Genomic DNA, 24223 nt, shown 5'->3' on the forward strand with positions numbered 1-24223 from the left:
CAGATATTTGAGATGAAATATTTGCATGGGTTCCAGCACAGACAAAAAAAAAAAAAAAAAAAAAAAGAACAGTTGCCCTTCACCACAAAAATAAAACTGCACACTGCACATTAGTCATGGAGCTGAAATAACATGTTCTTTCCAAAAAAAAAAAAAAAAAAAAAAAAAAAAGGGCTTGTACAATAGAGTCCAAAACAAAGACACATCTCAGCAGGATCACATTCACTCCTGCTGACCACATGTTCATTAATCAGCTGGTCCCAACTGTTATTCTTAAAATCTGAGTTCATCTTCTTCTACTGAAAAATCTGTCCAAAAACGATTGTCACATGGTGGCCCAAAAATAGGAAGTGTGCCTTTTCCCGTCACTTGAGTCACATATAAAGTGGGTCATATCTGTTGGAATAATATCCAATTTGAACCCAGCAGCAGCAGAGATGAATGAAGTCGTTGAGAGGCAAATCATTTATTCAAACAAGCCCAAAGGCGCCGATGTATTTGTTTTGATCGCCATTTGTTAGTTAATAAGCAGAATTATGCAAAAACTACACACTTTACTTGCATGGAACATTTGTGGATTTCTTTTCCCCCCAGCCTTGAGCGCAATAAATAGATACAGTAGCTAATTGCTGGACAAAAAAAAAAAAACAACACCATTAGGGCATTCCATCAGCAGTACGGTGAAGCAGTGGTTAGCACATTTGCCTCATAGTTTGGGGTTCAGACATACAGTCAAGTATCATCAGCGAGGTTTTTATATATAAAAAAAGAATACTATCCGAGGGCTTATTTCTATTGAGTGTACCCCGCCTCTCACCCCAAAGTCAGTTGGAATTGGCCCCAGCTCACCCGCGACCGCGAATGCGGACAAGCAGCATAAAAAAATGGATGCGTAGATGGGTTTTTCATCACAATGTGCAGTTCTCGGACTTAAATGTGTATTCATTGTGCCGGTGAGAGGAGCAACAAAGAAGAGTTCAAGACAGAAGTGAGCGATTTATTACATTTCTTTCACCTAAAGTCAATATAAGTGAGAGTTACACACGGCAACGCATCATGCACATAGAGGGGTCCTCGGTTTATGGTGGAGTTCCAATAAGTGTGTTTGTATATAGTCACTGGCATTGGGGCGAAACCTGCCTGTCCAAATTTGGGCAGTTAAATATTTTTCCCGAATCCATACTATTGGTCAGTCCCCGGGCGGGTTTGTTATTTTTTGTTTTCAAATTATTGACCATTATAAAGTGTTGAAAATACCTTGCTCTCTTTGATGATGCAATGTTCAGGGTGCACACCGCATGTCTCGCCCAAATTCAGCCGGGATGGGCTCCAGCTCACTCTCGACCATAATGAGGACAAGCGCTATAGAAAATGGATGGCTTGATGGCCCTTTGTGATTTTCTTTCGCTTGTATTAGAGGAATGCATTTTCTTTTGTTGTTTTTGTCGCAAAGAAAACTGTCCTCCCCACACAAGAATTCCAATGGTAGTCCTGTCCTGGACAAATATGTATACAAATACAATTTGCACTTTTCCTAGAGGAATGTTTATTTCAGGTTTTCCCATTTGAATAATAATGGAACTGTTTTCTTTTTCGTCACAAATCCTGATGAAGTAGCAGCTAGCTAATATACAGACTGACAAACAAAACTACAAAGCTCCATGATTTTTAGTTAGAGGAAATGACTGTCTTTTGGTCATGTATATCACAAAGAAAGTGCCCCCCACACCCAGATTTCAAATGGTAGAGTCCTTTCCTTCCATTGCTAACATCTGAACCAGGAATGAGCTGCTAGCTAACAAACGACGGGACAAGCATACAAATTATTTTCCGTTTTTGCAACTGAGTCACGATGGAACCATCACCACCGCTCAAGAATAAAAAATAGTTCGATCCTGTTCAGTTCAATTCAATTCAGTTTGTAGCTCATGTACAGCAGGGTTTTGAAGTCAGTTTAACCATTTATGGGATACAATGTGAACTGCTTGGAAGTTCAACATTCCAGACCTTCTTGCTGTGAGGTAACAGAGCTAAAGTCTTCATTGTTTGAATTCTTTTTCTTGACTGACTGCCTGTGAGATATGACTCAGTTCTTCCTTCTACATGGGCTCAATTTTGAACACCCACCGAAGTCAATACAAGTTCAGATGCATTTTTCCTCCATGGTTACCGTGCTGAGTGACATCTGTAGGCCGGGGTCCTTAGCGGGGGAAGCATGAGGGCCCCTTGGCACATGGGCACCCTCTGTCCTTGGGGCCACATTGCCCTGCTCGCACGACGACGCCCACGAAAGACCTTCTAAGTTCTGATTGTGACAGCAGCTCTCGCCGTGTGCCTCGCTTCTCTGCGGGAGGTACATTAAAGTCTCGGAGCTGATCTCTGGACCGTCATGAGACACAGGTGAGTGGGAGTCTCGCTTGGAGACGACCGAGGAAAGTGGATGGGGCGCGGCGTCCATGCAGCGGAGGCCGCCGTTGTTGCTCTTCTTCTGGTTCCTGGCGCCAGTCTTGCAGAAGAGGCACTTGATGTTCTCCACTAGTTGGCGGACGACGGCCTTGCGCAGCAGGATGTAGATCCATGGGTCCAGAATGGGGTTGAAGGAGGCGAACCGAATGGCCGTCAGGTCGGGGTTTTTGTCCAAGCGCAGTTCTACCGGAGTCTTATAGAGCTGGTTCAGAAAAACCTGAGCCTGGAAATACAGAATGGAGTAGTGACATTTCAAAACTCTGCAGAACTAATTAAAACGTCCCACATAAATTGTTTTTTGGGCTAAGTGTGCCAAGTGCCTCACCAGTACATGGCACTCCGCTGCAAAAAAGATGGTTAGTACGACAGACGACTACTGACTAAATTTGAGTAGTTTCCCTCCCTAGTGATCGAAGTCAGAAAAGGCCCAATTGGCAAATATCTCAAAAACGTGGTTGGGCGGTGATCACAATAAAGTGAAACATGTTTAACACAGGAAGTTAAATGTGAGAACAGGACACATAGCCGCACTTGCACTTACACCGCAGTTGCATTGTGAAGAGTAGAACATGTTGTTTACCATCACTGAAATCCAAATTGTTGTTCAGTTACAAATACATGTAAGAATACTGGATATTTATTTGGACCTATAAGACGTCCATGTTGGATTCCCACTATTTGCTACTTGACAGGTAAGGTGCCTTTGAGGAAGCTCATTCTCAATTACGTTGTGTGCTTGACATGTTAAAGCCAAATGGTATGTAAAATGTTTTCGGGACAACTTAGTCATATGAATTGAATGAGGCCTCTCGCCTGGGGTCAGCTGGGATAGGTTCCAGCTCACTCGCAACCCTAAAAAGGACAAGCAGTAGGGATCTGCAAGTACCGATACCAGGCATCGTTATCAGGCCGATACCGGCCTTATTTTAATGTAGCGGGTACCCGTGAAGGCTGCCGATACCAGCCACCGATACTGACACGCGTGGCTGACAGATCGTTTTTTAGACGTTCATTTGTTAACTCACTTGGGGTGAGTATTTCATGCATTTATTTGCTTTACACATTTACCTGATTTCATGGACTGCGGATAATAGAATATTACTATTCAGTGCATTAATAAATGCATACGTTTTGTGGCAACATAACTCATTTGTGTGTATACAGTGATATACTCAGATGTTGCCGACTTTTTTTGTTCTTGCATCGACATTTATTTTGTAATATTCAGCGTTATCAAAAACAAGTTCTGGCTTCAGCTGTATTTATGGAACAATGTTTAACTGACGAACCGCTGGTGAGACCAGAATTATCAGAGAGAGAGAAAGAAAGGTCTTTGTTCATAATTCTCTGTTCACTGTGTTAATTGAAATTTTACATATCAAAAATACTAGTGGTATCAGTGAGTAATCAAGAGTGAATGCTCGTACTGGAACTGGATCAAACAACTAGATTCTCGACTAGGATGCTGCGGCACACAATGAGAGATCATTTGGCGCTGAAAATCATTGTCTATTAATATATATTGGTTCATCTATCTATGCCAGCAACGTATAGTGACGGACAAAACAATGACAGTAAGTTTCTCTTTCATGATATGGCAGAAGGTAGAATAAACCTGTTGCCACTCATTCAACAGAATCAGTGGATTTGTGAGTAAATTTAAAGCAGATCATTATTATTTCAGTCTTCATACTTTATGTTCACGATAACCAAAAGACCAGCCCAGTGTGATGACTCGAAGACCGTGCGTAAAGCGCGCGTAAAGGCGCAAAAGAGCCGACTCACAACAAGCGGAATGGAGCAGATGAGCACCACTGCCGAGGTGCCGATGAGCAGGATGACCATCTGGATCTCGGCGGCGGCCAGACGCCCGAAACTTCGGCCCCTCTTGCGCGAGTCGACGCTGCTCCGGCTGAGGTCGGTGCCCAGCGACGTCCTCCGCACGTAGAGGCGGTGCATGCGGATGAGAGCCCCGCACACCAGCACGTTGCACAGCACCGTGGCCAGGATGAGCGCCGAGCTGAAGCCGGCGTACATGAAGTTGAAGGCCGCGTCGCTCGTCTCGTTGCTCCGCCACTCCAGGAAGCACCACGTCTGCGGGTACTGCTTCTGGACGCGGCCGAAGCCCAGCACGGGCAGCGCGCAGAAGAGCGCGTTGGACGCGTAGATGGCCAGGAGGCTCAAGCCGGCCAGCCTCTGGTCCACGTAGTCGTTGTAGAAGTACGCGTGGTTGATGGCCATGTATCTCTCCACGGACATGGCGCAGATGATGCTGAGGCCGGCCAGGGAGAAGAAGATCAAGGTGAAGCCGAAGTACTGACACAGGGGCTCCCCGCCGGGCCAGGCGCCCTTCACGTAGGTGGCGATGGTGACCGGGCTGGCCAGCAGCGTGCCCAGGAGGTCGGTGACGGCCAGGCCGCACACCAGCGTGTAGAAGGTGCTCTCCTTCTGCTCCTTGCGGGACTTGCACAGCACCGCGATGGCGATGACGTTGCCCACCACCCCGAAGATGAACATGATGGACGGGATGGTGGGGATCATGGTGCGGCCCATCATGGACCGCTCGCTCGTGCTCTCCATCCTTCCTCCGGAAGCCTCGGCCTTACTTATTTCTCCACCGCCGCTCCGGAGCGCAACTCCTCCATGGCATTGTTTGAAAGAGTCACAAACGAGAAGAGCACGAGCAGAACCTCAACATGCAGGAGTGAAGGATGAAGGCAGGCTCCACACTGCGGTGACTTCATTCAAAACTCGCGAGTCCCTCCCCCGTGGGGTTCTCTCACAGCCATCGTGCCAAAACATTGGGAACACCTCCTAGACCACGGCTGTCAAACTGGTGGCCCGGGGGCCAGATGCGGCCCGCCACATCATTTCATGTGGCCCGCAAAAGCAGATCAAAACTGCTAATTGTGTTCTGGTGTAATACCGTTGAGATAGTTGCAAGCATTTTTGTTTGTTTGCTACCAATCCCCCTTTGAAAGGAAATGCAATAGCTGCAAAACATGCTTTTATTGGCATGTGATTTCAAAACTGGTTATTCATCAATGTGTACGTACAGTATATGAGGTAATCTTTCATCTATATGGGTTCAAAGTCGTAGCAGCCCTCCGAGGGAAGTCATAACTACGATGTGGCCCGTGACAAAAATGAGTTTGACACCCCTGTATCTAGACAGTGGAAGCCAGCAACAATCATCCATCACTACAGCTGCCTTTTTCTACATTTTTTTTTGGGTAATCTAACATAATGCTCAATTAAAACAATCCTAAAATAGGGTTGTAAAAGAAAAAAAAAAGTAAAATGGAATTAAGTTTACCTTTAGTAATAATCAGTACACTTGCAAACATAATTCATGCAGTATAGATTCTTTAAGCACCTTCATTATTTCTTGAATTAATTTAGCCAGGCGGCACGGTGGCCGACTGGTTAGAGCGTCAGCCTCACAGTTCTGAGGTGCGGGGTTCAATCCCCGTCCCCGCCTGTGTGGAGTTTGCATGTTCTCCCCGTGCCTGCGTGGGTTTTCTCCGGGCACTCCGGTTTCCTCCCACATCCCAAAAACATGCATTAATTGGAGACTCTAAATTGCCCGTAGGCATGACTGTGAGTGCGAATGGTTGTTTGTTTCGATGTGCCCTGCGATTGGCTGGCAACCAGTTCAGGGTGTACCCCGCCTCCTGCCCGATGACAGCTGGGATAGGCTCCAGCATGCCCGCGACCCTAGTGAGGAGAAGCGGCTCAGAAAATGGATGGATGGATGAATTTAGCCATTCTTTCCCTCTAATTGATCAATTAAAATGTATTTCTTAATTTTATTATTTTTTTTTGTATTCATTTATCTCAATAAGAATCATTGATTAATTTATTGTAATTAATAAACAAATAAAAAAGTGGCAATTAAAACAATTACAAACATTTAACGTTTTTGTATTCATTTCATTCAATGAATTCAAGAATGAATTTACACAGTGCGGTTAACATTTTTGTATTTATTTCATTAAATAATTGCTTCATTATAGTAATTCAAAATAATGAAATAAGTGATTATTTTGTAAAAATTATACGTATTAATTTAGAATATCTGATAATTAGTCCATTAATTACAATTACATTTAAAAAAATACAGTCAAAAAATGAGAATGGTTATTATTGTAATAGAATAAATAATTTTACATATGCTTTTCAAACTATTCATTTGAGTCAATCATTGGTTAATTAATTATATTTTCATTAAATTAAATATTACAATTAAAAATGAGAATGAACTACATTTTGTCATTAATATAAATATGCTGTATAACTATATAGTTAAAAATAAATATAGCTTTTATTTTAACTTTATTATTATTTTTTTAAACTTTATCTACAATTGACCTGGCCCATCTGTGCATTTCTAAAGTCAAATGTGGCCCCTGGGCACAAAAGATTGCCTATCCCTGTTTTGAAATCATAAAACGTCATTTCAAAACATTTTCCCCCATATGGAACAACGTAAAAACAAAAACATCAAGCTGTGACCATCATAAAACCCTTAACTGTGCAGGCTTTAAGTAACAGTTTCAGATTCTTAACGGTCAAACAAGTGTAAAAAGATGTTGAAAGCTGTATATATATATATATATATATATATATATATGAAAAAAAGGAAACAACAAATAAATTGTGTGCTCAGCAAGTTCCTGCATGGTGCTTTTCAACATTCTTACCTGTCGTAAAAGTGTAAAAGACGTTAACTGATGTGTATTGCAGCCCTTAACTTCGTTACGATTAATTTGTGGTGTACATTCAGTTCTTCTTCTTTTATTAAATTGGTGACCTGGCCATGCTGCACTGACCAGCCAGGACAGAGACACATGTAGAACTATCCTATGTCGCAATAAGTTCTGCTTCTCGACCTTGTGCTTATCATCATATTTATCCACTTTGCTAGCATCCTCCCTAAAAAACAATAAACCCTATTAAAAAGCATAACAGACTTAATGCTGAAGTCTTGCATGACAACAGTCTGAGCTCCGAGTTTTGCATGACTTTTGTGATACATTTTTCTCCAAAACCTTTGCTCAAACTGTTTGCGTTCGACTTTAGACTGCGCAACACTCATGTACTTTAAAGTTCCATTTGACTTGGTGGAAGACAGAGCACTACACAGTGTAGTAACTGACCTACATTAATCTCATGTAAATGAGATGCATTTGACGTGTTTGATTTATTTATTTTTATTCATGAGGCACTTGAGCTGACATCATTTTACCCACAAACGCCTCATTGACCGCCCGTAAAGGACTGACGCTCACGTACGTGCTCGTCCCCTCGCAAATAAACGACCTCAGGCATCACCGCTGTAATGAGGCAAAACCCAGCTACACTACTTTCTCTTTTAACATGTCAACAAACAGCCGTGTTAAAAAAATAATCCTAATGTCAGAGTTGCAACTGGCGCCCTATCGTCGCTTGACAAACAAAGTGGCTTGTTAAACGCTGCTTTATTCAAAATACAGTAGGTGTGGGTATAAATGCACACCCTCTTACAACTGAGGACGTGGCAGTTTTAAGAATAAATCAATCACATTTATGGTAAATGTGAGTAGGGCTGGTAAAAAAAATTAATAATAATAATAAATAAATAACAAAACAAAAAAAAACCTGAAAAACTCTGTTAAGTCGAATTCAAAAGTAGTTCGGGGGGGGATTTTCACCCGGAACCATGTTTGTGCCACCAGAACCCATGTTTCGCATGGAAAAATTTTTGCAGGTGGATGCCGTGTTGGGCCAATGATAAACTTTGCCAAAAACAATAAAGGAGCGTCGGTAAGGGATTTTTAAGCCACTGTTATCATGTTATATGTACATTACACATCTAAGTATGAGTGAGCTGAATGCTAATCGCGATTGCTAACCATTTAGGATTTTGCTGTGTCAAATTCTGTACACCAAATTTATACCAAACACACAGTACCAACATATGCAATTTAAGGATTGAAGTCCATCTCTCATCACAATAAAGTGCATGTTAGTAGTAAACAAAACAAAAAAATGTAAAAGTTTTAAAAAGTAATGGGAGGATTATTATTCAATTTTTTGAATAATAATGAGCAGGAGAATCGTTTTCCTAAAATTATCCACTTGTGGCTTCGTTAAAGTTAAGCAGAGCTGCATTGAGTTATCTGGGCTTCACAGATAAGGTTGGATAACAGTCTCGCTTCTGATAAATGGCACTTTTTACTTGATTGTTTGGTGACGTTAGGGTCACAACCTCCAAATTAGACGGTGCAAATACCTCACTTGTACTGACTACCAAGTTGGATCACTACTTGGACTTTTTACAGCACAATGGCCATTAAAGGGTCAGTGCCCCTGATGCTAAATCGCCATTTGTGCCTTCTGCTGGAGGCCTTCCACATCCTTCACTCAGCTTGCAAAAGAACGTGTTGGACTTTAATTGGCACTGCCTGACATCATCGCACTGATTAAACCTGTGTGCTCGGAAAACATGTGTTGTGTTCTCAGTTGCCAGCTTGAAAACGGGGATGGGAGGGGGAGCCTTAGTCTTAAATCACGTTTCGTGAAATATATTTTTCAAGCATGCCATTAGGCGTTGGCCGAAGTGGGGAGTAACTAAGAACGAATATTTGGTTATAATTTTTCAGGTATCTGTACATACTTTATTTACAACCCCAATTCCAATGAAGTTGGGACGTTGTGTTAAACATAAATAAAAACAGAATACAATGATTTGCAAATCATGTTCAACCTACATATAATTGAATACACTACAAAGACAAGATATTTAATGTTCAAACTGATAAACTTGATTGTTTTTAGCAAATAATCATTAACTTGGAATTTTATGGCTGCAACACGTTCTGAAAAAGCTAGGACAGGTGGCAAAAAAGACTGAGAAAGTTGAGGAGAGCTCATCAAACACCTGTTTAGAACATCCCACAGGTGAACAGGCTAATTGGGAACAGGTGGGTGCCATGATTGGGTATAAAAGGAGCTTCCCTGAATTGCTCAGTCACTCACAAGCAAAGATGGGGCGAGGTTCACCTCTTTGTGAACAAGTGCGTGAGAAAATAGTCCAACAGTTTAAGGACAATGTTTATCAACGTAAAATTGCATGGAATACGGTTCTTAATATCATCAAAAGTTTGAAGAATCTGGAGAAATCACTGCATGTAAGCGGCAAGACCAAAAACCAACATTGAATGCCCGTGACCTTCGATCCCTCAGGCGGCCCTACATCAAAAACCGACATCAATGTGTAAAGGATATCACCACATGGGCTCAGGAACACTTCAGAAAACCAATGTCAGTAAATATAGTTCGGTGCTACATCCGTAAGTGGAATTTTAAACTCTACTATGCAAAGCAAAAAAGCAAAACCCATTTATCAACAACACCCGGAAACGCCGCCGGCTTCTTTGGGCCCGAGGTAATCTAAACTGGACTGATGCAAAGTGGAAAAGTGTTCTGTGGTCCGACGAGTCCACATTTCAAATCGTTTTGGAAATTGTGGACGTCGTGTCGTGTTTATTTTGTACTTGGGTACATTTCAGATCTGTACTTTCTTCTTTTTACTTGAGTACAAGCATTTAATCAGTACTTGTACTTTTACCACTTTTTATTTTATTTTACAAGTATCTGTACTTCTACTTATGTAGAGAGTGTGAGTACTTTCACCATCTCTGGGTGTAGGCTACATACAATTGTCAAAAATAAATAAATAAATAAATAAAGGTGTTCTTGTTGGCCAAACCAGATTGTTACATAACGTGGGTGTACGGCTAATATATGATGTCAGAATCCTGTGCAAGCACGGTATGTCTGTCTGGTTTTGAGCCTCTGCAGAATGCACTGAAAGCACATTTGTCCGATTAGGCCTCTTAAGAATGCGCTTTTCCTGGATTTGTGTGTGGCAGTCAGATAACCTGCAGCATGCTCGCACTACTACAGTATAGTTGGAAAAAAATGAGTCACAATCAGTGTTCCTGTCAATAGCGCTCAACAATCACACGCCTTTATCCTGCTATGTTTTGCATTGTGCAACACTTTGTGAATGAAAAGAAAACATCACATTTTGTTTCATTCCTGTGCCACACAATTGCTAAATTGTATAAAATGGAGGTTTGGTTGCCGCGACTGGGTAGTACAACATTTCAAGAACGACTGCAGGTGTCCGTCACTAATGCAGTTTTTGCTGAAGTAAAATAACAACAACAAAAAACACACACACACACACACACACACAAAAAACAGCAGGCAAACTTCAGTTAACACCTCATAGTGAACATACATGTTTGTTTGGGTTTTGAAGGTAGGTGTGAACCGCTGCTTTATGACCTTTATCACCCACTGTATCATGTTTTGGCCGCAGGGCATTTTGCTGGGGGGGGAGAGGATCATCATGATCGTCATCATCATCATGCTGCTGGAGAGTAAAATATTATCTACCAGGGCAGGCACGGACTAGCCCGATTGCCCGACGGGATTTAAGAGGACAACGTGTGCGCGTAAGAACCTGCATTTTGGCATCTTTAATGTCGGACAGCATTCGAATACAGACACATGATACCTTATCCTCGAATTCAACTTTGGCCTCTGCTGGAAAACATTGGTTAAATGAGTACAACAGGTTTGTAATTCTACACGGGTATAAATGAAGAAGATGAATTCACAACCACCTTTGAGTAAACTATCTTCAAGGGGAAATACTGTATGTATCATGACAATTGACTTCATCATACAACCCCAATTCCAATGAAGTTGGGACGTTGTGGTAAACGTAAATAAAAACAGAATACAATGATTTGCAAATCATGTTCAACCTATATTTAATTGAATACACTACAAAGACAAGATATTTTATGTTAAAACTGATCAACTTTATTGTTTTTAGCAAATAATCATTAACTTTAAATATAGGTTGAACATGATTTGCAAATCATTGTATTCTGTTTTTATTTATGTTTAACACAACATCCCAACTTCATTGGAATTGGGGTTGTAGATTGGATACAAATAGTTGGGTAAAATTTAAATAATAACCATCTCTACACCCCTGAGATCATGTTAAAAGTTAAGAGGAGCTGCAGTGAGTTTTGCTAGCGCTTCAGATTTGGATTAGTTTACAGTGTTAGCTTCTTATAAGCAGCAGGTTAAATTGTGAAAAAAGGCATGAGGTCTGCTTTAAATTCTAAACAGGATCATCATCCCAATTCTTTAGTTAAGAAGGAGACAAAGAACAGGGGTGACTTCATCTTGATTCAGGCTGTTATTTATATTCCAATATGTATTTTGCTTCTTAATGTATGTCTGCCTGATTTTGTTTTTGTTTTTTATTCAAACAGCGTAATGGGTGTGACTTACATGTGCCAATTTTTCTCATTGGCTGGTGGGGCAGTTATGATTGGGCCCTGTGAACTCCGCCAAGCAACAAGTGGCCAGGAAATGTATGATGTGACCCGGGAAAAGAATCAAAGCAATTCTGATATTTGAAGTGTTAAGTTTTATAGGCTCATTAATTTTTTTTTGTTGAAATTACAATCATCTTACGAATGAAAAGTGAAATATCTTTTTTTTATTTGAACATTTTTCAGGTTTGTTTGTTGTTGAAATGGACAACAACAAAAAAAAGAACTCTTGACCCGCAATATAACAGGAAAGTTAAAAGCACATCAGACAGAAAGTGGGAGTACCGTAGCTCGTTTCCTTTTATCATAATCAAAATTTATCACGGCGGCCGACTGGTTAGAGCGTCAGCCTCACAGTTCTGAGGACCCGGGTTCAATCCCCGGCCCCGCCTGTGTGGAGTTTGCATGTTCTCCCCGTGTCTGCGTGGGTTTTCTCCGGGCACTCCGGTTTCCTCCCACATCCCAAAAACATTCATGAATTGGAGACTCTAAATTGCCCGTAGGTGTGAATGTGAGTGCGAATGGTTGTTTGTTTGTATGTGCCCTGCGATTGGCTGGCAACCAGTTCGGGGTGTACCCCGCCTCCTGCCCGATGACAGCTGGGATAGGCTCCAGCACGCCCGCGTCCCTAGTGAGGAGAAGCGGCTCAGAAAATGGATGGATGGATGGAAAATTTATCACGTGAAAAACACCACTGACAAGGAACAATGTGGCAAAATAAATGAAAACTAATGGAACACAGCTCTGTATTTAATACAAAATGTGGAAAAATAGTGCAAGTGTCTCTGCAATATTGGGCACTCAAAATACTATTCAAGTGTTCCCCCCTACTTGGTGTTCAGTTTACAAATATTATCATAAAAGGTATGTTTATGGTCAGCTCTGGTAGATTTGCTGAGAACATCCTTGTATGTGATCATTGTCAACATAACAAAATGCAAAATCAGCGTTTTGGATAGGCAATAACCTTTATACGAGTAGCCAGCATGAAAACTGAATCAGTACAACCGTTTTCCGCTGATGATTATCGAACAAACGTCATACTGGAGTTTCTATGCAAATGTTTTCATGTTTATAGTCAACAAGTGATGTGCCTGACAATAAGTCAACACTTACTTAGATAACTGCTGCTGTCAGTGGAGAACACTTCCTGTGTGACTATTTAGGTTCCTGTGCATGCGTGTGAGAGTTTGCAAGCTCTGTAATGTGTGCTAATTATTAACTCCACAGTTTTTTTAACACCTACAAAACCACAGGCTTTGGTGGTTTAAAAAAAAAAAAAAAAAAAAAAAAAAGAACAGCATGATGATGCATAAACACAATCTGTTCCGTGACGGTGGTGTCCAAAGCTGTAAATGACGTTTCCCCCCCCCCCCCCCTGAATATTTTTCTGTTTTGTAGCGCTGTGTAGTATTGATTGGATGTCCAATATCCAACATCCACCATAACTATCCATCCATTTTCCGTACCGCTGATCCTCACGAGGGTCACGGGCGTGCTGGAGCCTATTCTGGCTATCTTTGGGCGAGAGGCGAACCCAGGTCCTCAAAACTGTGAGGCAGATATGCTAACCAGTCAACCACCGTTCCACATCACTGTAACTAATTGTATCATAAACGGCTCATTCAAGTCAAGTTTGTTTGTGGTAACCATTTGTGTCCACGCAGGAGTTCATGCAATGTCAAATTGCAATGAAATCCAATAAAATTAAGTCACTCACAGTGTAGTGGTTCACTTGCTGGAGCATAGGTCCTGTTTCCACTAAGTGATGGTGTGAATGTGAGTGCTTATATCTTCCCTGTGATAGACTGGCGACTAGTCCAGGGTGTTGTTCGCCACCTCTCGCCCAAAGTCGGCTGGTATCGGCTCCAGATCAGCTGCGACCCACAATTACAAGCGCTTTAGAAAATGGAGGAATGGAAATTCGTCCACACAATATTGAATCATTTTTCTCCTGCTTCTTGCTCTAAAAAAAAAAAAAAAGGAATTAGAGTAATTGTGAAGCATCACCATGTGACACTCTGTTACCTCAAAGCAATGGGTTCATTCTTACCTTCACTTTGGTCACTTTTGTTCCTCAAGATCTCCAAATGTTCTGACTGGGTGTTCTTGGAATCTGGGCGTATGTGGACTCTTTTGAAAATATCATGATTAAATTATAAAATTCCAGTCGAGTGTACTCATTTGATGAGTCATTGGATTTAATGGGTGTGCTGCGCCTTCAGGTCAGTAGGACGTGTGCAGTTTGTGTGGACAAACATTGACATCACTCCCACAAATCGTGTGAGGGTCACTCATTTTTGACTAAGAATAAAACAGATAACATTATATTTGCACAAAAATACCACACAATACAAAGTTTGAAATCATTGCAAATATAATTAGACAGGTTTACTTTCTACACTGCAGCTGCAAACTTTGAAGCACCGATAAAAGGAGAAAAATCACATTACTGTAAAGATATTCAAAGGAGCACATAAACACACAAGACAGCGTGTCAGCATCCAAACCAAATTTGGGAAATTACTGAATATTACGTTTGACTTAATGAGAAAATGCACCGCTGTCAGAACAAATGCTCGGCTCGTCTCCCTGCAATCAAACACGGAGACAAATTAAACGCTATTTGCAATCCGCTTACAAGGAGAAATGTGAAGCTGTTGACCATGATGAATCATGAAATATCCAGCAGCCATATTTTGCAATCTAAAAAGTCCTGACACTGGACTTTTGTTTGTGTTTACATAGCTATAAAAGTGCATGTAAGTGATGTTTATGGTCATAAAGTCTCATGAAGAGAACATGATGTTGGTCTTTTATTTTTTTGCTGTGATAAGGATAATATCTCTAATACATTTTCCTGCAACGGTGAATGTCTCACAGTTGAACTTTCCAATCTGCACCAATAAAAACTTCCGCTTTATATTTATTTACCTGAAATGAAGCGTGTGCAGAAAGCCTCCTTTACCTCCCCCAAGGCAGCCCAGGTCCATTTGGAGTTGAGCCAATATCCTCTCATTTATTTTCGATAAAGTACTGAGAAAAGGCAGTAGGCTACCATTATGCAGTATATACACACATACTGCATGTAGATATACTGTGGTGCCTTGAGATATAAGTTTAATTGGTTTTGTGACCGTGCTCCTAAATCAAAACTTGTAACAGGCTGCCCAAAGAGACAACAATGTGTAATGTAATGCGTTTGTTGTGTGTGTATATATATATATATATATATATTTATATATATCCCCATACATATACATACACACACACACAAACACACTACTTACTTGACATTTGCTTGAGGACAAAAGACTGACAAGATTGAATTGTATTAAAATGGTGAATGTGTACTCTTCAGGACATAATCCAGCCTTTAAACATGTTTCTGATTAAACTGACAAGAAGAGTTAGCAGTATTCAAGTGAAAAATCAATGCCATAATGTGATTTTCTCTGCTCTGGATTCACAGTAACTCAACATCAATAGACAATGTTTTGTTCTCCCCTATGGGGATTTATTATCTGTCCACATCTAAACCGTTTTACACATGAAGTCAAGCGCGTTATGTTTGATACGGGTAGCATCGGCTTTTCTAGCAAACCCCGTGCGCACATCAGAACCACATAATGCATTTATTGTGTTTAACAGTCATAAGTGAATTCCTTTGCCAGCACAGAATTCCCTTTTCCAGATTAGTTATCAGCAAATTCTTCAGCGCAATAACCCTTTCTTTACGCCTGTGAGAAAACTCCCCAGGACGCACAAACGCACGTACGCACAGGAAAAGGAATAGGAGGATGTGATCCCAACAATATGTTTTGCCCACGAGTCTTGCATAATTGAAGCCAGTCATTTGATTTTCTTTCAATTATAACCCAAATGACGTATTCAAAAAATATGTACAATATTAACACACAATAAGTGATAGTTGCAGTTAACAACCTTTAGGCTTGCTGCTGGAGCGCCGCCTTGGCAGCGAGTCGCTCGCGCTTCTCCTCTTCGGCCTTCCTCCTCGCCTCCTGCTCCCTCTGGATAAGCTGCTTCCTCTCGGCCTCCCAGGCCCCCAGCAGACTCTCGTACTGGTCCAGGTCCGGTCTCTCCATGGAGGGCAGTTGCTGCTTGGCCAGACTGGTCGCCAACGTTTGGAAGTCAGACGCGTCGACTTTTTCCTGAGCCTCCAGCTGGCTGACCATTGCCTGGAAAGACAGTAATGCATTAGAGGCTAGTTTTACACTGCAGGTCCAAGGGCCCAATTCTGATTGAATGCCTACAACTGATATGTCTTCCAATCTATTTACATTTACATTTCAAGTGACACATACCTGATGTGACTGTGTTTACATTCACTTAACACATGAAACAACCTGCATGTGCAGATGCCCAAACTGCACATAATGCTCAATCAGATTCTAGTCAGGTGATTGTCTTGGCCATTGCACATGATCGCCCTTCTTTGCCTTAGAACACTCTTTGGTTCCTTCGGCATTATGCTTCAGGTTATTGCCCACCTGCACTGTGAAGCGCCGTCCAATGAGTTCTGCAGGATTTGGCTGAATGGGAGCAGATAATATTGCCCAAAACAATTCCAAATTCATCCTGCTACTTTTGTCAGCAGTCACATGATCAATAAACACAAGGGAACCAGCTCCATTAGCAGCCACGCCTTGACACTACCACCACCATGGTAGTGTCAAGGCGTGGGCATGTATGGCTGACCTTATGAAAAAATCCATAATGACTGATAACAACACATTCCATCCCACCTTGAATTTGCTCTCATATTCAGGAAGCTTTTCCCTCTCCGCCTGGTCATCTCCATCAATTTCTTCTTTTCGTTCTTCCTCCCCTGCCGACTCATCTCCAGACGAATCAGACGAATCGGATGAGTCAGACGAGGTGGAGGACAGCCCGTGCAGCACATCGTCTAGAAAACCCAACTGAAATGAACAAAGTAATTACGTTATCCGGGGGTAAATGATAGGACCCAAATGTAATAAAATACAGTTAGCCACATGTGATATTAGACAGGTGACGTCCACATCTTAATGTAATCTTAGTGCTGACCTGAGGCACTTGAACATAATGTCGATGTAATGCGTCCTGTGGTGCTACGTGCATGCTCACTTTTATTGTCTGTCACAGCGTGTTTGGCCTGTTGTGTCAGGGATGTTCAAAGTCCCACAGGGTGCTCTCAAGATCTTGTTAGGAAAAGGCGGAATTATCAAACTGGACCCGACTGTGTATCTGTTTGTTAAATCATAATCATAATGAAAATATGACAGCGTGACTGTGTGTGTTCCGTCTCAGTTGATGAATAGTGTCTGAGTTGTGTTCTTCACCAGGTGAGAATGTTTGGCAAGATGAACAAGAGAACTAGAGGGCATTCTGGGTCAAATCTGACCTAAGATAACAGCAAATCATTTGGATACTACATTGCCTCGTAGTATGATGAATGGCATCGCTGCTGTTGCTATGGCCACCCCAATTTGGTGTCTATAAATGCTTCAAGTGTGTCCTGCACGTGGCGGTAACACCGTCTTCTGTAGATCAGTGTTTTGTGCTTTAAAAAAAAAAAAAAAAAAAGGTATCAAAATTAATAATTTTAAAGGGTTAAACTAGTTTTGTTCTATACTTGAACAGAAAAGGACACGATGACATTAGGGGCTAGTTACATAAAATAAATGGGATTATGAAAACAAATCACACAAGCATTACCATTTATTCAAATATAGTCAGGTCTTTACTCTCCATTAAATGCAGCTAACATATGGGTCCAAAGTATGTGTATATTAATATGCCTTTCCCAACTGTCCAAAGGATATTTTATCTTCTAATAAAAAATAATTTGGTTCGTAGTTGTGTTTGTTTACCCATTTTAAAGATCAAAGATGGCGCCTTTGAGTTGCCAGCCTGTTACAACAGCTCCACCCATTTTCTCATTAATTTGTACTTTTTAACCCTTGTCATTTAATGTTCATTGTGCGGGCGCGTAGACCCCTTGTAAAAGCCAAAAACAGGCTACCTGTTTTCTGCGTTTTTGGACGTGAAATTTTTTCATGGAGATGATCAAAGCGCGCCTTCACTGGCAGTATGTTTACAACAGTAAAGAAATCGTAGAGTGTCGTGTTTGTGTTTGTCTGAATGCCAGCAGACAACTCCCTGGTTTATGGATAATGAAGTAAGATGCGAGGAATAGAGCAGCACAGTGGGCATGTTGGTAGCTTGTCTGCCTAAACATCAACGTTTCTGCGTTTGAATCTCAGCTCGGACCTTTCTGTGTGGAGTTTGCATATTCTATCCATCCTTGTATCATTTTGCTGGGTACTCCGGAAGGATGTCATGTTAATGGAAGACTCCAAATTGTCAACATGTGTCAATGTGAGTGTGAATGGCTGTTTATCTAAATGTGATCTGTGATTGGCTAGAAACTAGTCCAAAGTGTACCTTGCCTCTTGTCCAAAGTCAGCTGGGATTCAGACTGAATGCCTAAGACACCTCCTCTAAGTCCCCAAGAGTGTCTGACTGATTCTATGGTTGTGCTTGAAACATGTTCAGTCCTTACCGAGTCTTTGGACAGTTTGACGTCAGCGGGCGCGCCGGCGGCGCTTTCCACGACAGCCAGCGCTCGACTCAGATATCCTCGTTCCCAGAAGAGGGGCATGACTTTGAACACAGCATGGATGCCCTTCTGCATCTCTACCTTGCCTGGAGAACACAACAACATACAGTATGGCCCGTTTAATATGGTTTGGAAACAATGGGCGTTGGGGTACCTCCGGATGGCAGAACGTGAGTGACTAGCGCCAGATATACCCTCATAAGCTTTAGGCACTTTTCTCCCCTGTTCTCTCAATTGCTTTGGTCAAATGACAGAAGGGTTTGTTTACTAGTGGTGCAATTGGCGATCGCTTGAAATTTTGCAACCCGGACGTACGCGTGACATCATTGTGATAAAGTCTCAAATTTTGAAATCCATTCGAGCAAAAGCATGAAAACAAGCTCCTAGTGTTCTCACCTAGCAGAGCGTTTCCCAGGAGCTGAGCTGTGAGGCCCACACTGCTCTCTTGCTTCAGGCCGCAGATGAGCAGAGACGCTCCCAGCGCTCGCTCCTGCGACACCTGCGTACACATATACGATGTTAATCAAGAAGAGACCCCGTTTCGGTCAAAACAGCTTCAATGTTTTTCACTCACTGTGAGTTGAGGTCTGGTTGCTAGGTAACTGGCCAGAGCATACAGAGACAGGATCTGAGTAGAAGGAAGGTCAAAGGCCTCTTGGAGCATCACCTCCTCAACCACGCAGCATGCGCCTGGAAATGATTCAGCACAACAATAGAACCTTTTAGCCAAGGTATCTATGTGCCTATTGTATAGACTAAAGTACTTTACTTTTATTTAGCCCTTAACCCAGGGATGGGCAAACTTTTGAGGTCCAGGGCCACATTTGATTTTTAAAACAGATGAGCCACGTCACTTTTAAATCATTATTAATCATCATTATTATTTCAAATAAAGTGTGTGCAATATGTTCAATTTATTATTTGAATATTAAATAATTTATTATAATTTTTACATTGTATTATTTATGAATAATGCAATTATAATGAATTACCCAGTGACAACATTTTAAATGTCAGAGTTTATTTTGCTTGTCTATTTTTTTTATTTTATTATTGATTAATCAATTAACCAATTATTTAATGAGATAAATAAATAAATACAAAAGGAATAAATACATTTTAAATATACATTTTTTGGTAAAATAAACAGATTGGCTGTATGTAGTTCTGCCTGAATCTTAATTATTTATCTTACCAAGACATTTTGGACAATTGTGTGATTCCAAATTTGTAGGAACAGTTTTGGGGAAGGCTATTTTCACTTCCTAGGAGTCATTGTGTGTCTCTCCAGCTGTGTGATTTCGCAGGCTTACTTTTGAAGTCCTCATCCTTCAGGTAGGAATCAATGAGCAAGTTGAAGGTGAAGTTGTCTGGGAAGATTCCATACTGGACCTACAAGAAACGCACCTTGTCGTTCATTTCTTCATCCTTCACGCAATATTACATTCAAAGATGTCCACTGATAACTATGGCCAAACTTGACTAAAATGTGATGCAGATGTAGTGGTTCAACAATGTGTTTATTATTGTGGTTGTCGTGTGCAGTGGTCTACAACTGCACTGTATCATACAGACACTGACAGATTCTTATATTTTTTTTTATTCCGCGTTATGTGCGTGGCTCACTTCTGCACCGTGTTGTGTCATATTTGGAGCAATTTGAAATGACACAACTAAGCGTGTACTGCACCTTGTTTTGAAGCGTGTGCAGGGCCTTGTCTCTAGCGCCGTATTTCAGACACTGCCTGATCCAACTGTGAACTGTCCAGTCTCGAAGGTACCAACAATTTGGACTGTGACGGAACCTAGAGGGTGACAAAACAAGGTATTATTATTTTGTTTTTGTTATAAAGTATAGCAGTAAGGAAATAACATATAGTATGAGGAGGTAACTGCACACTTAGGGGGTGACATCAACTACTAGACTGGGGTCGAAAAATCCTAATTTGGATTGTTCAGTATCTATTTTTAAACATATCTGCATCTGCTTTTTATTTATTTATTTTTTTTATTTAACGGCCGATAATAGCGCAATTTAAAACTATTAACTTCAGGGAACAATTTATTTATTTAAACCTTCAGTTAACTTTATAAGAGATGCTGCTGACACCGGAAACTCCCTGCACTTTTTGTTTTTGTTTGAAATTAAAACAAACATAAGTGAAAGATTAACATTTCAATTATATTGAAATTTTGGAAAACTATTCACTGTAGAAAAAAAATTCATTTAACTTTATAAGACATGCTACTGAGCCTGGGAGCATCCTGCAGTTTTTGATTGAATTTTAAAACAAGGATTTATTGGATTATGTGTGAAAGTGACAGAATGAACAACAAAATAGGCAAGATTAAAACAAAAAAAGAAAAGAAAATAGACATTTTCGAAAAGGAGTAGGAAGAAAAATGTATTTACTCCTACCCCTATTACCATTTATAGATCATCAACATAGTACTACGGTAATGTAATAAGAAATAATATATAAACATCCTTATTCCTATATACACTAATACAATAATATAAATGACTATATCAGTAACAGCAGTATCTTGGATTTTGATGAAAATAAAAAAAGATACCTACCACAAACAAAACAAAAACCAAAATACAGCATATCAAATGTACTAGCTTCATTGTAGGCCCGTGCCAACCCACAAAAACGTTTGTTTTAGTGTAATCCTTCAAACGAACTCACAAAATGCAGTGTAATTTACACAACCATCTCAGCATTGGTAAATATCATTTTGTTGTTTATTTCAGCCCGTCGCTTGTCAGAACACATGAACAGAGCATGCAAAAACAATCGCTAAATGTCGTAATCAGATTTCCAGTGGAAGGAGTAAACAGGAAAGGTGGGAACAAAGCAAAGCATGTGAGGGCGCGTAAAGCAAAACAGACAAAGCAAACAGACAATACATTCCAAGAAAACGCACACCCAAAAAGCTCGCAAAAGCACAGCTGTGAGATTGACAGCAGTGGATGTGAATTACTTGTAAAGGTAGTACTCGGCTTGATCCACCTCCTCTCGGCATGATATGTTGTCTACAAACTGGAAAACAAACAAAATTGAAACCAATGAAAGTCAAGGAAATAATAACATAAATATGACTGACATAAATGTCCATCTCACCTGTGACACAGTCAGGGAGCTAACTGGAAGATTCCTCTCGTATATCCTGTCCATGTTGTTGGCCAACAAGGCTTTAAACATATTTTTAAAGAAAATAATAACATTAATATATATATTTTTTAAAGCTTTTTAACTGGCTAACAGTTGATGAACTTATTAGAGAGCTAACAGTAGATTAACTAACAAACAGAAATCATTAGTTGTAGTTTGCAAATTGATCCTTAATGCTATATAATTGGTGCCCACGATGACAAGTTTGGAGCTACATCTCCTCCTTGTGGTCTTTGCAGGTCCTGCAAAACCATAAAACAAATGAGATAGAGACGCCGTATTCTAATTTCAGTAAAGTATATACAGTAGATATGAAAAGTTTACACGGCTGTTCAAATGCCAGGTTTGAGTGATATGAAATTGTGAGACCCAGATCAATGATTTCAAAAACTTTTCCACCATTACGGCGAACTAGAAACCTAAAAACTCAATTGAAGAAAAAAAAAGAAACTTTCAGAGAGATAGTGTGGGTGCACAAGTGTGCACACCCTTTTATAATTGGAGATGTGGCTGTGTTCAGAATTAACCAATCACATTCAAATGAATGTTAAATGGGAGTTAGCACACACCTGCCACCTTATAAAGTGGAAAAAAATAAAGATCTGCTGTTCTGGTAAACTTTTCCCGATATATATATATATTTTGCTTACTTTGCTTAAGTTACTTAGTAACAGCTACAGTTAGTTAGTTCCATTTTTTTAAATTGAAAGTCAAATGGTTCAAGTCTAATGAATAGCTTCAAAATGGTACAAACTAAGATAAGTGCTGAACTTCCAGAGGTTGAAAAACGAAATTAAAAAACCAAAAACACTGGCGTGTTCTAAAACCTTTGACCGGTAGTGCTACCGGTCAAAAGATTTAGAACACGGCAATTTTCTGGAGGGGCAGGGGCATTCTTTAAAATTGAATGTCAAGTAGTTCATGTCCAATGACACACAGTTACGGGAACTTCCACAACAGAGTTGGGAATAACTTTCTGACGAAGATTTGATTTCCATTTTAGAGATAATGCCAAGAGTGCTGTTATATCTTCCCAAGATGGCTACTTTAACGAGTCAAAGGTTTACAGTATATTTTTGGTTTAGATTGACTCCATGATATCTTTTCGAACTTGAAAAGTTTTTGTTCCGTACTTTCATTTCAGAGTAAAATGAGAAATTAAACTGCATAACCTACTTTTTTTTTAATAACTGGGATGTTCCAAAACTTTGGACCGGTAGTGTATGTTGTTCTTACCTAAATTTTGAGGGTCCTTTTCTCTTGCCTCCCACAATGTTCTGTCTGAATAAGCTGCTGAAAGTAACCATCGTCTGCCTGCAAACGTACATTGTACTACTGTTAACAGAATTCAAAAGACCAGTGTCTTTGACCACATAAAGTAACCACGTAAAAAAAAAAAATAATAATAATACTTAATTACGGTACTTTTGTAAGATTTGTCAGGCGAGTGCAAACAGTGTGAGTACTTTTGCCACCACTGCATGAAAGAGAAATAGGGACCCTGGCGATGCTGTTAGCTGCGGCTATTTAGCTCTTCTTAACTCCACGTCAAAACGAGGACAAAACTCTGATAAACATATTGATACAAACCGAAACCCATAGGACATCCGTGTATTCAATGCAATTGGAAGAGCACTCACCTGACACAGACGGAGATAAACGGTTAACTTTGACAGCAGCAGTCAAAGAGCATCTCAAGATGGAGGCCGCCATCTTTGGACGAGACCACTCATCATTTGGAGAAGGGGGTGCACGCACCAATGAATGAACGACTCTTCCGGTTTAAACCAAATTTGACTCCGTTCTGAAATAAAAAAGAGAATCATTCACAATTGTGTTGTTAGACTCTCGAAGAGTCATTGTTAGTTGTACACGCACAACGTTATTAACAACGATATTGTCAGGCAAAGGAAGTAGGTTGACAGAACGGTTGACTTCATGGACAATACTCAAATATACAATGAATCTAAACATCATTAAACAAAAGTTTTAATTTTAGAAAACCTACATATTTTTCTTCATTCGTGCAAATGCAAACAAAATTGACTTTCCAAAATGCTAACTTAAGTTTTATTTTCTACATCTAGTAAATTGTCACACAAAAATGCACTTAATTAAATAACCAGGTAAACACAGTGACTGAAATAAATACAAATAAATTACGCTGTTTTTATAATAATAATAATAATAATAATAATTAGTAGTAGTAGTAGTAGTAGTAGTAGTAGTAGTAGTAGTAGTAGTAGTAATAGCAGTAGCAGCAGCAGTATATTATCATTATCACTGTCGTTATCCTAACCAGTCAGCGACCGTGCCGCCTATTATTATTATTATTTTATTACAGCTAGATAGATAGATAGATAGAAGTAGTGCTACCATAATCATCTATTTATATATTCTGTTGCAGATGGTCTACTATATCTTTGTTTGTCTCTGTTGTAAATGTGAAAAGTGACTTGAGTTTAACGCACATTTGGATGAGACGCCTCAATATTTTCCAGGAGCGTCGATTAGATGCCATTAGAGGGAGCTGTGGCCATGAAGAAGAG

General features: G+C 40.3%; 2 protein-coding genes across 5 annotated transcripts; both read right to left on the bottom strand.

Moving 5' to 3' along the window:
- Window positions 1–450: 450 nt before the first annotated feature.
- On the bottom strand, window positions 451–5793 carry ptger4a (prostaglandin E receptor 4 (subtype EP4) a). The gene is made up of 2 exons (XM_061767731.1): window positions 4252–5793; window positions 451–2689 (listed from the first exon to the last, which is right to left on the bottom strand). The coding sequence occupies exons 1-2, from the start codon at window positions 5044–5046 to the stop codon at window positions 2144–2146; spliced, it is 1341 nt and encodes a 446-aa protein (XP_061623715.1). The 5' UTR covers window positions 5047–5793; the 3' UTR covers window positions 451–2143.
- Window positions 2576–23423, bottom strand: mrps27 (mitochondrial ribosomal protein S27). Of its 4 annotated transcripts, none has more exons than XM_061767734.1 (12): window positions 23315–23423; window positions 22911–22988; window positions 21624–21694; window positions 21484–21542; window positions 20186–20300; window positions 19809–19887; window positions 19070–19185; window positions 18892–18994; window positions 18439–18581; window positions 16640–16813; window positions 15819–16072; window positions 2576–2689 (listed from the first exon to the last, which is right to left on the bottom strand). In XM_061767734.1, exons 1-11 carry the CDS (start codon window positions 23385–23387, stop codon window positions 15821–15823), a joined length of 1263 nt encoding a protein of 420 aa, XP_061623718.1. In that variant the 5' UTR covers window positions 23388–23423; the 3' UTR covers window positions 2576–2689; window positions 15819–15820. The 4 variants fall into 4 exon arrangements, with proteins under 4 accessions (XP_061623718.1, XP_061623717.1, XP_061623716.1 ...); XM_061767733.1 differs by lacking the exon at window positions 2576–2689 and adding an exon at window positions 13236–13750; XM_061767732.1 differs by lacking the exon at window positions 2576–2689 and having other exon boundaries at window positions 14229–16072.
- Between the last annotated feature and the right edge of the window lie 800 nt (window positions 23424–24223).

Source organism: Phyllopteryx taeniolatus, chromosome 3 (assembly GCF_024500385.1).
Source record: "Phyllopteryx taeniolatus isolate TA_2022b chromosome 3, UOR_Ptae_1.2, whole genome shotgun sequence".
NCBI lineage: Eukaryota > Metazoa > Chordata > Actinopteri > Syngnathiformes > Syngnathidae > Phyllopteryx > Phyllopteryx taeniolatus.

Coding starts and splice junctions, on each gene's coding strand:
- ptger4a (XM_061767731.1), bottom strand. CDS start 5,046: ATGGAGAGCACGAGCGAGCGGTCCATGATGGGCCGCACCATGATCCCC. Junction 2,690..4,251: donor TCTGCTCCATTCCGCTTGTT/GTGAGTCGGCTC, acceptor CTGTATTTCCAG/GCTCAGGTTTTTCTGAACCA.
- mrps27 (XM_061767734.1), bottom strand. CDS start 23,387: ATGGCGGCCTCCATCTTGAGATGCTCTTTGACTGCTGCTGTCAAAGTT. Junction 22,989..23,314: donor TTTATCTCCGTCTGTGTCAG/GTGAGTGCTCTT, acceptor GTACGTTTGCAG/GCAGACGATGGTTACTTTCA. Junction 20,301..21,483: donor GCCGAGTACTACCTTTACAA/GTAATTCACATC, acceptor GTCACCCTCTAG/GTTCCGTCACAGTCCAAATT.